At 38.4% G+C, this 15,328-nt stretch overlaps 1 protein-coding gene across 1 annotated transcript; it reads right to left on the bottom strand.

Moving 5' to 3' along the window:
* Positions 1-13,464: 13,464 nt before the first annotated feature.
* LOC110794169 (uncharacterized) lies at positions 13,465-14,853 on the bottom strand. The gene has a single exon (XM_021999112.2). It carries the CDS (start codon positions 14,851-14,853, stop codon positions 13,465-13,467), a length of 1,389 nt encoding a protein of 462 aa, XP_021854804.2.
* Between the last annotated feature and the right edge of the window lie 475 nt (positions 14,854-15,328).

Raw genomic sequence — 15,328 nt, 5'->3', positions numbered from 1 at the left:
ACTCTGTATAGATTATGTTCATATCTGAATTGATCTGCAGAGATCATGTCCATATCATAATTGATTTATAAAGATCATATCCAGATCAGAACTGGTATGTCCAGATCATGACCAGATCAGTACTGATCAGTACAGATCATGTCCATATCAAAACTGATATGTACAAATCATGTCCAGATCAGAATTGATTTGTATAGATCATGTCCATATCAGAATTGATATACAAAGATCATGTCCAGATCAAAATCGATCTGTCCAGATCAAAACCGGTCTATCCAGATCAAAATCCATACGTGTAGATCAGAACCCATATATTCGGATCGATCTATCTAGATCATACCTAAATTTGTACTGATTTGTCAAGATCAAGTCCATATCAAAACCCATATATCCAGATCATTTCCAAATTCCAATCGATCTATTTCGATCAAAACCGATCTGTCCAGATCATGTCCTAATCAGAACTTGTTTTTACAGATCATGTCTAGATTATGTCCAGATCAAAATTTCTTTGTATAGATCATGTTTAGATCTGTACTGATCATGTCGATATTAGAACCGATATGTCCAGATCGGAACCAAATTTGTACATATCATCCCCAATTCAGAATCGATCTGTACAGATCATATCCAGACCAAAACTGATATGTCCAGATCATAACCGATTTATCTAGATCATGTCTAGGTCTATCTAATATAAGGAATAGTTGAATCATGAGCAAAGTCAAATAAATAATAACAATATTATAAATTTGTTATTTTACACATAAGTCGTTTAATATTAATAAATACTCCCTCCGAATCTAAATGTTGTTCCCGTTTCCTTTTTTAGTGTCCCAAAATATTGTTCCCATTTCTTTTATTTCCTTTTTTATCTCCTTTTTAGTTCCTGTTATACCCTCATAAAATATTTTAAATACCGTAATTGTCCTTAATTTGTCAAAACTTCTGTGCAAATTAATCCTTGAAATAAGAATTTTCAATTTTATATTCAACGTTTAACGTTGAATTCAAGCGACATTTACGAGTCATCCTTGTTTACTCCGTCCCTCTCTCCTTAAAAACCAGAACCTTCCTCCATTATCTTCATCTTTTTCTCTACTTCTTCTTTCTCTCACTAAAACCCCTAAAAAATTCAAGGATGAGATCTCTTATAAAATCTTGAGTTTTTGAGTCATTTTTTTTGTACAATCTTGCTACCTCAGAGTTTTGCATCAGATCCCCATATTAATTTCACAAAATACACGATATATCTCCCTCCTTCAAATTTTTTGGGTTTGAAAATGAGTATTAATTGGTCAAGTGAGAATGATCCTCCTGGTTCCCCTTGGACTGTGGATGATAATTGTTCCGATCCACATTGCGATATTCCTAAAACTTGTGGTGGAAAACACTCCTACAACAATGGGTATTATCATCTTTATGTTGGACCTACTAGTTCTTTCACTCAAGATCCAAAAGGGAGGAGGAGAGGGCCGATCAGTGATGATTCCATCGCTAGGAAGCCGCCGCATGAAACCCTAATGGATGAGGGTGTTGTCAACCAACCACCTCCCAAGACCCCTGCGGTACAACTCGAGTCCCCTTCAAAGTCCCATGTGGTACAACTTGAGTCCCCTTCAAAGTCCCTTATTGGTGGGTTGGGTAGATCTATTGATGTTGATGTTGTTAACGACGGTGATGAGGCAAGTGACGTTGATTCTGATGCTGAGGGTTCTTGTTGTTAATTCGATGGAGTGCTATTAAACAGAGCTGAGTATTTTTCTGGTTTTAATTTTTGTTTTTATTGCTGGAAGATGTTATTGTTGCTAGAATGATTGTTGGAGGATTATTGTTGCTGGAATGTGTTAGGTTATGATACATATGAGAATTCATAAATCATGCGGAAAAAACCATTAAGCCAGGAATACATATTATTTACACATAATCATATAGCATAATTTAGATGCATACTCTTTGTTGCGTGCCTTCCCTAGTTGCGCCCGAACCGAACAAGAACAAGTCTTTAGGACTCCAAGTGTCGTCCCTCCGTAGATAGTCCACAGCACGTCCGGATCCGCCTTAAGATTGACCAACTAGAATCGCCCTTAAGGTACTATTATTTTCGGCTAAATGGGCAAGAGTTATGGCTGATTTTTCTGCTTAAAAATCCTAGTTTTGAATACTTGAAAACTTATGTATAAATAATGACCCCTAGGCCCTTATTTATAGAGGTATGGAAAAGGAATTGTAATCCTACTAGGATGTGGATTTGTTAATTAGAACTTTATTAGGACTCTAAATAACAAAGCAATTCTAATAAGATTAGGATTTTAATCTTCGCACGAATCCCAATAGAATTAGGATTTCCGGCATACGCATCGCACAAGCCGTGCACCCGCGCAGGCCTTGCGGCCCACGACAAGCGCACAGCCCATGTGCGGTGCTGCGTGCGCGCGCGCGCCCTTGGCTGGGCCTGGCCTTGCGCTGGGCCTGGTCGAGGCGTGCGTTGCGTGCGGCTCGCTGGGCGATGGCCTGGCTTCGTGCTGGGCCTTCGTCTAGCGGGCCTCGTCCGATGCTAATTCGTACGATACGCTTCCGATTAAATTCCCGATTCCGGAATTCATTTCCGATACGAACAACATTTAATATTTCCGATTCCGGAATTAATTTCCGTTTCGAACAAATATTTAATATTTCCGTTTCCGGAATTATTTTCCGATTCCGATAATATTTCCGTTTCTGACAATATTTCCGTTTCCGGCAATATTTCCGATTCCGGCAATATTTCCATTTCCGATAATATTTTCCGATACGTACCATGTTTCCGTTTCCGGCAACATCTACGACTTGGATAATATTTATATTTCCGATACGATCCATATTTCCTTTTCCGGCAATATCATCGTTTCCAGAGTATTCATTTCTTGCCTGTGACGATCTCAGCTCCCACTGAAACCAAGATCCGTCGATTCCGAATATCCATAGATGGAGTATTTAATTCCATTAAATACTTGATCCGTTTACGTACTATTTGTGTGACCCTATGGGTTCAGTCAAGAGTAAGCTGTGGATTAATATCATTAATTCCACTTGAACTGAAGCGGCCTCTAGCTAGGCATTCAGCTCACTTGATCTCACTGAATTATTAACTTGTTAATTAATACTGAACCGCATTTATTAGACTTAACATAGAATGCATACTTGGACCAAGGGCATTATTTCCTTCAGTCCCCCACTTGTCCTTAGGGACAAGTGTGCATTTCCTAATTCCTTTGTCGCTCGATGCTTGCTCTTGAACATAAGGTAAGAGTTGTCATCCTTATTATGTCCAGAGGTGTTTCTCGGTTTCAGAGTTCAACTGATCAAATAGACAGATAATCGTAGCCTATGATTCATCCGAGCACGGCCATGCATTTCAAAGTTTCTAGCTCTCCGAGTGGCCTTGTACAACTTTTAAGCATCTCATCCCGATTTATGGGAGGACAATCCCAATCTTGCGATCTTGAGATTAGACTTCGTTTGATAGGTGATTACCTGAGCGTTGCCTTTATAGCCTCCTTTTACGGTGCGACGGTTGCTCAACGTCAAAGCAACCAGTTCTCAAACAAGTAATCTCAAATCACTCAGGTATTGAGGATTTAGTGTCTAATAATTTTAATGAAATTTACTTATGACAGATTTTCATCTCTTACAGTAAAGTTTCATAGGTCTTGTCCGATACTAGTCTTCCCAAAGTAAGTATCTATGCAAATGATTATGACATTGCCATGTCCACATAGTTCAAGAAACAGAACTACTAGTCATCTTGCATTCTAATCGTCTAACGTTTTCTATGCGTCCAATTTTATAGAAAACTCCAACTAGGGACCATTTTCAACCTTTGACATTCAAGTTCACTTGATAGACATTTCTTAGTTACAGGACTGGTCCTGACAGTCTATCTTGAATATATCGTCAAATTGAAGGGACTCATCATTTAATAAACCACAAATTAAATGGAAAAATGAATTCTTTTCAATCATTGTGAATGATTAACCAATAATGTTTTACAAAGATTTAAACTCTAAAACTTTAAAACATTAAATAGAGACATCAAAGCCATTCTCCAATATGCTTGATTCCCATAGCTGCAGTGTGCGAGTTGTGCTTCGCCTGCGGCAGAGGTTTAGTTAATGGATCTGATATGTTGTCATCAGTACCAATTTTGCTTATCTCGACTTCTTTTCTTTCAACGAACTCTCGTAGAAGGTGAAATCTACGAAGTACATGCTTGACTCTCTGGTGGTGTCTAGGCTCCTTTGCCTGTGCAATAGCTCCGTTATTATCACAATACAGGGCAATTGGTCCTTTAATGGAGGGGACTACACCAAGTTCACCTATGAACTTCCTTAGCCATATAGCTTCCTTTGCTGCTTCATGTGCAGCAATGTACTCCGCTTCAGTTGTAGAATCCGCAATGGTGCTTTGCTTAGCACTTTTCCAGCTTACTGCTCCTCCGTTGAGGCAGAAGACAAACCCAGACTGTGATCTGAAATCATCTTTGTCGGTTTGGAGACTTGCGTCCGTATAGCCTTTAACAATTAATTCATCATCTCCACCATAGACCAGGAAGTCATCTTTGTGCCTTTTCAGGTACTTCAGAATGTTCTTGGCAGCAGTCCAATGCGCCTCTCCTGGGTCTGACTGGTATCTGCTCGTAGCACTGAGTGCATACGCAACATCCGGGCGTGTACATATCATAGCATACATTATTGAACCAATCAATGATGCATATGGAATCCCATTCATTCGTCTACGCTCATCAAGTGTTTTTGGGCACTGAGTCTTGCTTAGAGTCATTCCATGAGACATGGGTAGGTAGCCTCGCTTGGAGTCCGCCATCTTGAACCTATCAAGCACCTTATTGATATAAGTGCTTTGACTAAGTCCAATCATCCTTTTAGATCTATCTCTGTAAATCTTGATGCCCAATATGTACTGTGCTTCTCCTAGATCCTTCATCGAAAAACATTTCCCAAGCCAAATCTTGACAGAGTTCAACATAGGAATGTCATTTCCGATAAGTAATATGTCGTCGACATATAATACTAGGAAAGCAATTTTTCTCCCACTGACCTTCTTGTATACACAAGATTTTTCTGCGTTCTTGATGAAACCAAAGTCACTGACTGCTTCATCAAAACGTATATTCCAGCTCCTGGATGCCTGCTTCAATCCGTAGATTGACTTCTTTAGCTTGCATACCTTTTTAGCATTCTTTGGATCCTCAAAACCTTCAGGCTTTGTCATAAACACAGTTTCTGTTAAAACGCCGTTTAAGAAAGCAGTTTTGACATCCATCTGCCATATTTCGTAATCGTAATATGCAGCGATTGCTAACATTATCCGAATAGACTTTAGCATTGCAAATGGTGAAAAGGTTTCATCATAATCCACACCGTGGACTTGCCTGTAACCTTTTGCAACCAATCTAGCTTTGAAAACTTCAAGTTTCCGATCCTTGTCCTTTTTCAGTTTGAAAACCCATTTGCTTCCAATGGCTTGGTAGCCATCTGGCAAATCGACCAAATCCCATACTTGGTTTTCAGACATGGAGTCTAATTCAGATTGCATGGCTTCTTGCCACTGCTTGGAGCTAGGGCTCGTCATAGCTTGTTTGTAAGTCGCAGGTTCATCACTTTCAAGTAATAGAACGTCATAGCTCTCGTTCGTCAAAATACCTAAGTACCTTTCCGGTTGAGATCTATATCTTTGCGATCTACGCGGGGTAACATTTCTAGATTGACCATGATTCTCACCAGATTCTTCTAAAGATCTCTGAGTTTCATCCTGAATGTTATCTTGAGCATTCTCTAGAGTTTGTTGTTCGACTCGAATTTCTTCGAGGTCTACTTTTCTCCCACTTGTCATTTTGGAAATGTGATCTTTCTCCAAAAAGACACCATCTCGAGCAACAAATACCTTGTTCTCAGATGTATTGTAGAAGTAATACCCCTTTGTTTCCTTTGGATAGCCCATTAGGATACATTTGTCAGATTTTGGATGAAGTTTGTCTGAAATTAATCGTTTGACGTATACTTCACATCCCCAAATCTTAAGAAAAGACACATTTGGAGGCTTTCCAAACCATAACTCGTATGGAGTCTTTTCGACAGCTTTAGACGGAGCTCTATTTATAGTGAGTGCAGCTGTATTTAGTGCATGTCCCCAAAATTCTAATGGAAGTTCGGCCTGACCCATCATTGACCTGACCATGTCTAGCAAGGTTCTGTTCCTCCGTTCCGACACACCGTTCCATTGTGGTGTTCCAGGAGGAGTCAATTCTGATAGAATTCCACATTCTTTCAGATGGTCATCAAATTCATAGCTCAGATATTCACCGCCTCTATCAGACCGCAGTGCCTTTATCTTCTTGCCTAATTGATTCTCTACTTCACTCTGAAATTCCTTGAATTTGTCAAAGGATTCAGACTTATGCTTCATTAGGTAGACATAACCATACCTACTGAAGTCATCAGTGAAAGTGATAAAGTAGCTGAAACCACCTCTAGCATTTGTACTCATTGGTCCACATACATCTGTATGGATTAAACCCAATAGTTCATTTGCTCTTTCTCCAACTTTAGAGAAAGGTTGCTTTGTCATTTTGCCAAGTAAACATGATTCGCATTTACCATAATCCTCTAAGTCAAATGGTTCTAGAATTCCTTCATTTTGAAGTCTTTCTAAGCGTTTCAAGTTTATATGGCCTAATCGACAATGCCACAGATAGGTGAGATCTGAATCATTCTTTTTGGCCTTTTTAGTATTTATGTTATATACTTGTTTGTCGTGATCTAATAAATAAAGTCCATTGACTAATCTAGCAGATCCATAAAACATCTCTTTAAAATAAAACGAACAACTATTGTTTTTTATTAAAAAGGAAAATCCCTTAGCATCTAAGCAAGAAACTGAAATGATGTTTTTAGTAAGACTTGGAACATGGAAACATTCTTCCAGTTCCAAAACTAGCCCGCAGGGCAACGACAAAAAGTAAGTTCCTACAGCTAATGCAGCAAACCGTGCTCCATTTCCCACTCGTAGGTCGACTTCACCCTTGCTTAACTTTCTACTTCTTCTTAGTCCCTGTGGATTGGAACATAAGTGTGAGCCACAACCTGTATCTAATACCCAAGAAGTTGAATTAGCAAGTATACAGTCTATAACGAAAATACCTGAAGATGGAACGACTGTTCCGTTCTTCTGATCTTCCTTTAGCTTCAAGCAATCTCTCTTCCAATGCCCCTTCTTCTTGCAGTAGAAGCATTCGGATTCAGAAGTGGGTTGACTGACCTTCCTCTTTATAGATTTGGCGCCAGTTTGCTTAGTTGGGCTGGCCTTGTCGCCACCTTTCTTAGCATTCCTCTTCTTTCCAGATTTCTTGAACTTGCCCCCACGCACCATAAGCACATCCTGCTTATCACTTTTGAGCGTCTTTTCAGCGGTCTTCAGCATACCGTGAAGCTCAGTGAGCGTTTTGTCCAGACTATTCATACTGTAGTTCAGTTTGAACTGATCATACCCGCTATGAAGAGAATGGAGGATGGTGTCTATAGCCATTTCCTGAGAAAATTGCTGATCCAGCCGACTCATATTCTCAATGAGTCCAATCATTTTGAGAACATGTGGACTTACGGGCTCGCCTTTCTTAAGCTTGGTCTCAAGAATTTGCCTATGAGTCTCGAATCTTTCGACTCGAGCCAGATCTTGGAACATGTTCTTCAACTCACTGATGATTGTGAAAGCATCTGAGTTGATGAACGTTTTCTGCAGATCCGCACTCATGGTGGCGAGCATTAGACATTTCACATCCTTGTTGGCATCAATCCAACGATTGAGGGCTGCCTGAGTGACCCCGTCGCCTGCGGCTTCGGGCATCGCCTCATCTAGGACATACTCCTTTTCTTCCTGCATAAGAACTATTTGCAAGTTCCTTTGCCAGTCAAGGAAGTTTTTCCCGTTCAACTTCTCCTTTTCGAGAATTGATCGAATGTTGAATGAATTGTTGTTTGCCATATTAAAAACTACAATTGAAAAGAATAAACAAATAAATAACCATTCACAGTTTCTCTTAATAAACTTAAATTCTAGCATACATGCATAATTCAATGTTTATTAAGCATTTTATTCAAGTTATGTGTTCCGGCAGGTGTGAATAAAATGATTCCAAGATCCTAAAATCATTGAAGAACTAAGCACAGTTTGTCGACTTAATCCTAAAACATCTTAGGTAAGCAAAAGCCTTTTGCTAATAGTCTAGAAACTATTCTTGGTTGATAGGTACGTCTAAGAACTTATTAGGTAAACCTATCGATTTTGCCACGACATAAAAGGACTCCTTGCTTATATCGTTGAGTTTCACCAAAACTAACATGTACTCACAATTATTTGTGTACTTTGCCCCTTTAGGACCAATAAGTAACACCTCGCTGAGCGAAAACTATTACTAGATTGATGTAAAGGATATCCAAGCAAGTGTATATTTTGGCATGGCACCTTTTAACTCAATTTTTTAAGTTTGGAACTTAAGGCTCTTACTATGTTGGTTAGATTTTAAGTGAACTAAAATCCTTAATCATGCAACATAATCAAGCCACAATCTTATGCATAATTAAGACATATTTAAAGCAATAAATAACTTAAAGCATGCATAAGATAAATGTGATCTAGTATGGCCCGACTTCATCTTGAAGCTTTGACTTCAAAGTCCGTCTTGAAAATCTCCGTGGGAGGCACCATTTTCTTCAAATAGGATAAGCTATAATTAAAACTAATTACAACTATTTGATGGTACGCATACCATATTTGAATTTGAAAAACAACTTTGGTACTTTAGACCAATTACATTCAAATTAATGGTACGCAGACCATATTTTCTATCCTATTTGGGCCATACTAGTCACTTCATAACCTGCAAAACAGTACATATACAATATATACCATTCACCCATTCATTATCATGAATGGCCCACATAGCTGGTTAGTTAAAACACATTATGCATCACGTAAACATTTGCAGCAATTAATCAAGGGCACCAATAATCTACCAATTATTCAGTCCTTATTAATTCTAATCAAGTTGTTTTAACCTTAAGGATTTGTAGACCTAATCAAGAGTTTATGACTAAAAGGGCTCCCACTTAAACCAATAAATTCATATGCTTTACTAATTTTAAACATAAAAATGTATTTCTAGTCTAACCGGAAACATACAAATTTAATTAAAATTTAAAGCTCATATAAATTTATAATTGAATCCAAAAAGTTTAATTTAATTTCAGTCGTATTTAAATTAATTCATGATTTTAATTTTAGTAAAATAATTAGAATAAATAAAATTTATTATAATTACAATATTCAAAATTAAAATCCAAGAAAATAATTTAAATTATTAATTTTAAAATTAATTAAAATTACGTAAACTGAAAATTTCAAATTAAACATTCAAAACGATCTAATCGCAACGCAAACACCCTACGCATCGCACGCCCATGGGCCACACGCACACAGCCATCGCTGGCCATGTGCGCGCAGCCCCTGCGCTCGTCGCATAACTGCTGCATTTTCCCATCGCAAGCCATCGCACAAGTGGTGCTCGCTGCGCGCGCGCCAGCGCTCGACGCACGCGAGCCATCGCTCGCTGTGCGCGCTCGCCAGCGCTTGCTGCGCGCGCTCCAGCGCTTGATGCACGCGAGCCATCGCTCGCTGTGCGCGAGCAATTGCGCGCTGTGCGCGATCAGCGCTTGATGCACGCGAGCCATCGCTCGCTGTGCGTGAGCAATTGCGCGCTGCGCGCGATCAGCGCTGGGCGCAGCGCTCGTGGCACGCGAGCTTGCGCTCGCTGCGCGTGAGGCTGCGCGCGCTTGCGCGAGGCAGTGCGCGTTGTGGCGCAGCTCGCTTGCTGCCCACACGCGACTGCCATGCCTTGCCTTCGCCCATGCCCATTCATCCATAGCTCGTGTCCCACGACACAAGGCAGGGCTGCTGCCTTGTGCTCGTGCACCATGCCCCTGCTCATTGCATTCGTGCCGCACGGGCGACGAGCTCCCTTGCTCGTCGTCGCATGCCCGCACTATACAACACCCCTTAAGGGTAACACGAAGCGTCCATTGCTTTGTGCGTGCAAGTTATATGAACGAATCGCATAAAAATATAAATTTATATTTAAAATTAATGAAAAATTAATAAATTAATATTAATTTCACAATTTTAGGGCGAAAAATCGAAAATTTATTATTCAATTGATTTCCGATTATCATGGATCCAAGCCTAGGTCATAAAAATTTAAAATTTATCATAAATTTACAATTTTTATGGTGGTTTTTAATCATAGGTTTCTAATTCAATTATAATTAATTATGAAAATCAAATTAATTCTAAATTATTCTAATTTTCAACAAATTAATCATAGTTACAAATTAGATTGCATAATTAACAAGGCTAGGCATTCAAACTTGTTAAACATATACAGTAGGTCAATCAAAAATTCAAGATTTATCAACAAGAATCGCAAATATTTAATTTAACATCTTAAATTTACGAAATTTTGCATTCGAAAAACTAAAACCTTCGAAAAGTCATAGTTAGGCTTCGAATTTGAGAATTCTGGGTTCGGCAGAAAAATACTCTTTTTGTCAAAATTTTAGAATGCCTTTTACATGCGGAATTGACACAAAAATCACTCGATTTGGATGATTAACGAAGAAACTGCCGAAAAACTGCGTACGTATAATTAAATAAACGCAATTTGCAATTAATTAACAATTACGAAAATCAATCACCCCTTTTAATTCTTGCAAATTTGTAATATTTAACCATGTTCATGCAATTTAGATTATGAAAATAATAAGAGGCTCGTGATACCACTGTTAGGTTATGATACATATGAGAATTCATAAATCATGCGGAAAAAACCATTAAGCCAGGAATACATATTATTTACACATAATCATATAACATAATTTAGATGCATACTCTTTGTTGCGTGCCTTCCCTAGATGCGCCCGAACCGAACAAGAACAAGTCTTTAGGACTCCAAGTGTCGTCCCTCCGTAGATAGTCCACAGCACGTCCGGATCCGCCTTAAGATTGACCAACTAGAATCGCCCTTAAGGTACTATTATTTTCGGCTAAATGGGCAAGAGTTATGGCTGATTTTTCTGCTTAAAAATCCTAGTTTTGAATACTTGAAAACTTATGTATAAATAATGACCCCTAGGCCCTTATTTATAGAGGTATGGAAAAGGAATTGTAATCCTACTAGGATGTGGATTTGTTAATTAGAACTTTATTAGGACTCTAAATAACAAAGCAATTCTAATAAGATTAGGATTTTAATCTTCGCACGAATCCCAATAGAATTAGGATTTCCGGCATACGCATCGCACAAGCCGTGCACCCGCGCAGGCCTTGCGGCCCACGACAAGCGCACAGCCCATGTGCGGTGCTGCGTGCGCGCGCGCGCCCTTGGCTGGGCCTGGCCTTGCGCTGGGCCTGGTCGAGGTGTGCGTTGCGTGCGGCTCGCTGGGCGATGGCCTGGCTTCGTGCTGGGCCTTCGTCTAGCGGGCCTCGTCCGATGCTAATTCGTACGATACGCTTCCGATTAAATTTCCGATTCCGGAATTCATTTCCGATACGAACAACATTTAATATTTCCGATTCCAGAATTAATTTCCGTTTCGAACAAATATTTAATATTTCCGTTTCTGGAATTATTTTCCGATTCCGATAATATTTCCGTTTCTGACAATATTTCCGTTTCCGGCAATATTTCCGATTCCGGCAATATTTCCATTTCCGATAATATTTTCCGATACGTACCATGTTTCCGTTTCCGGCAACATCTACGACTTGGATAATATTTATATTTCCGATACGATCCATATTTCCGTTTCCGGCAATATCATCGTTTTCGGAGTATTCATTTTTTGCCTGTGACGATCTCAGCTCCCACTGAAACCAAGATCCGTCGATTCCGAATATCCATAGATGGAGTATTTAATGCCATTAAATACTTGATCCGTTTACGTACTATTTGTGTGACCCTACGGGTTCAGTCAAGAGTAAGCTGTGGATTAATATCATTAATTCCACTTGAACTGAAGCGGCCTCTAGCTAGGCATTCAGCTCACTTGATCTCACTGAATTATTAACTTGTTAATTAATACTGAACCGCATTTATTAGACTTAACATAGAATGCATACTTGGACCAAGGGCATTATTTCCTTCAGAATGATTGTTGGCTGTATTGGTTAAAATCGTTAGCTTTTCTATTGCAAATCAAGCTAAAAATATCATCAAATTAAAGTAATTGCATTATTATTTTTATACGGAGTACCATTAATTGGTTTAGTGCAAAAGTAATTTGGATGTGATGTGTTTCTAAGTACTCCGTAGTAATTTCCTTATCCAATCTTTTGTAGTTTGCTGTTGGTGTTGGTTACTTTAAAAATTGCAAGTTGTATTAAATAAAATTATGCTAATATGAGAAAGTTAATGTTTAATAAAGGGTGAAGATGTGATTTATGTAGTCATTCATGTGCAGATTATACCATAAGAGGTACTCTGAGATTTTAAACCCATCATTATTTCAAGCTTTGAGTAATTATCAGTTTGTCACCTTCTGATAAGATTTTAAAACCATCATTATTTCTAAATATGATGATCAACTAATCTTTTGGCATTTGACGAGTATTATGATGGAATTTGATGTTTATTTGTGTACAAAGAGTGTGGAATTTTGATCAATGATGAATGACACTCAACTGAGAAGCACACACTAACATTTTAGTACCTGAACACATTGTGTCTTAAGCAACCGGTCCTTGACTGAAATGAGGCATTTGACTTTGTGTTTGTGTGCAAAAAGTGTGTGCGTCTGTGATGAATGGGGACTAACTGAGATAAAAAACGTATCCGTGTTTAAGCTATGATCAATGATGAATAACACTCAACTGAGAAACACACGCTACTACTTTTGTACTTAAACACATTGTGTCTTAAGCAACCGGTCCTTGACTGAAATGAGGTATTCGACCTTGTGTTTGTGTGCAAAAAGTGTGTGCGTCTGTGATGAATGGGGACTAACTGAGATAAAAAATATAAATATATTTTCTTTGATTTTAATAAGCCTTTTACTCATAAAAATTTCAGAATAAAACTGAAATAAATCACTTTACATCATATAATAAATCTAGAGTTTACAATTAGACTTGATCATTTGAAGTTGATGCAATATCCACTTGAGAATTTGTTTGTGCATTTCCTTGTTGTTCTCCATGTATTAAGTCCCATGCCTCGATCACAACCCACATTGGTGCCTTGACTTGAATCGGTAATCTGCCCTAAACCTCTAGTTTCTTCTTGTTCACATGTGGTAAGATGTAATCATTTAAACCCTTAACCTTAAGTATCTCATTCATTACATATTGCATACTCAATCAAACATTACTTAGGGTGTTAGGGTCTAACTCATAAAAAGCTTCATTAACCGCCTCCATCATCTTGTCTACATCCTTAGGCATTTTTTTGTGCATTAAAGATTGAATGCTCCTAAAAAATCCTAAGTCTAAAATATTTAAATCAGGACTATTATGTGGCTGTTGAATTAAAATGAATGTGAAATCACCTTGTTGGTATACCGTTTGCCATTTTGGATCATCTTGTGTTATGTGGGCTTTTGCATTGTCTTGTTGGATGAATATTACCTTACGTCCTTCATGGTGAGGCCACTTTTCCTTGATAGCCGGTATAATTTGATTGATTAGCATGCTCCTTGTGACTTTCTGGTTAACTGATTCAACCACCTTAGTTTCAATAGTCCCCTTGTCTCTGTTTTTTGAACTTATCTTGGCTGCTTCTTGACAAGTGAATGGAAATATGCCGATTTTTCCATCAAAAGTGCATTCCTTTTGTTCATTAAACCTTGGTCTGGCAACAACCGCAGTGAACATGACGTTTGGTATGAATTTACTTGAACTAGCAGCCCTATATTTTCCTTTTTCATGTTGTGCCAAGTAGACCCGTTGGGATTTTCTACTCAAGTAGAACCACTTTTCATCCAAATGAACAAAGTCAAACATTGGGTAATATTCACTCTTTGTTTCTGCTGTATTCCCTATCAGGAGATCCAAAATCCACTTCACTCTTGCTAGCATGTTGGGTTCCTTCAAACCGGGATGCAATGGGTTTGTGTGAGGCTTAATAGTTCCCCTTTGAATCATCCTTTGAATTGTACTACTTGGTGAGATATGAAGCATACTAGCCAAGTCCCTTACACATGTTCTATCTCCCATGTCAATCTTTGTGATATCTTCGGGTTGTACTACAATTCTCTTTCTCCCGCAGTTGTACATTTTGGTTGCCAAATTATACCTTTGATTTGCTGCTTTCTGCCTCTTTGCTGTATTCCATATTTTGCTGATTGTCCTTCTTGTTACATTGAATTCATGTGCAACATCATTGATTTTACAATAAGTAGACGTACTTGCTCTATCTAGTAGCCAAAGGAGAATTTGCACCTTCTTTTCAGCGCTGAGCTTGGGCCTTTTGGGATGATGATGAGCTGTTGTTTGTTGTTGTGGTGGTTCTGGTTGTAGTTGCTGCTGCTCTTGTTCCCCAACTTCCTCATTAAGATCAAAAGGGAAGTCATTATGTTCCCCAACTTCCTCATTAAGATCAAAAGGGAAGTCAGGCTCTTCCAACTCTTCCATTTCATTTATCTCATCCTCGTCATCTGGATACCAAGCATCATTGAAGTTGAAAAAGTTATCTTGAGCATCTTCTTCAACCGGAGACCAAGCTATGTTTAAATCCAAGCCTGAATCCATGAAGGTCCAAGCAATGATGTGCTCGTTTCTTTTTTCTTTGCTCTGTTTTTTTAAGTGTTGGAAATTTAGTTGAGAAATCTACTTTTACTCTGTATATTTTATGGAGTATATATACCGTGTTTGTGAACCCAATCGGCAGATTTGTGTTGTGTTTTTTTTAAAGTGATTTATGCTTAATCTGTGTGATTTAAATAATGTAATCCGATTGGTTTATCAATATAAAATTATGCAATCTCATTGGCTAGTTTAATTATTAATGGATTGCTGAGTTGACATTTTGATTTCTTCAAAATCAGAAAAAACAACAACTCCCCATAAAGTACAACTTACTCCATTCAATGTTGTTTATTTACTTCTCCTTAATTACCGCGTAAAATGGCAAACGGGAACAACATTTAGATTCGGAGGGAGTATAGATTTTTGTTTAAACTTAATTCTAAAAAATCAGATCAGATGAGACCAGATCAGATCAGAA

Source organism: Spinacia oleracea, chromosome 6 (assembly GCF_020520425.1).
Source record: "Spinacia oleracea cultivar Varoflay chromosome 6, BTI_SOV_V1, whole genome shotgun sequence".
NCBI classification, from domain to species: Eukaryota; Viridiplantae; Streptophyta; class Magnoliopsida; order Caryophyllales; family Amaranthaceae; genus Spinacia; species Spinacia oleracea.
Note: the sequence above shows the minus strand (reverse complement) of the source record. Positions and strands in the feature narration are given on the sequence as shown.

Coding starts and splice junctions, on each gene's coding strand:
- LOC110794169 (XM_021999112.2), bottom strand. CDS start 14,853: ATGGATTCAGGCTTGGATTTAAACATAGCTTGGTCTCCGGTTGAAGAA.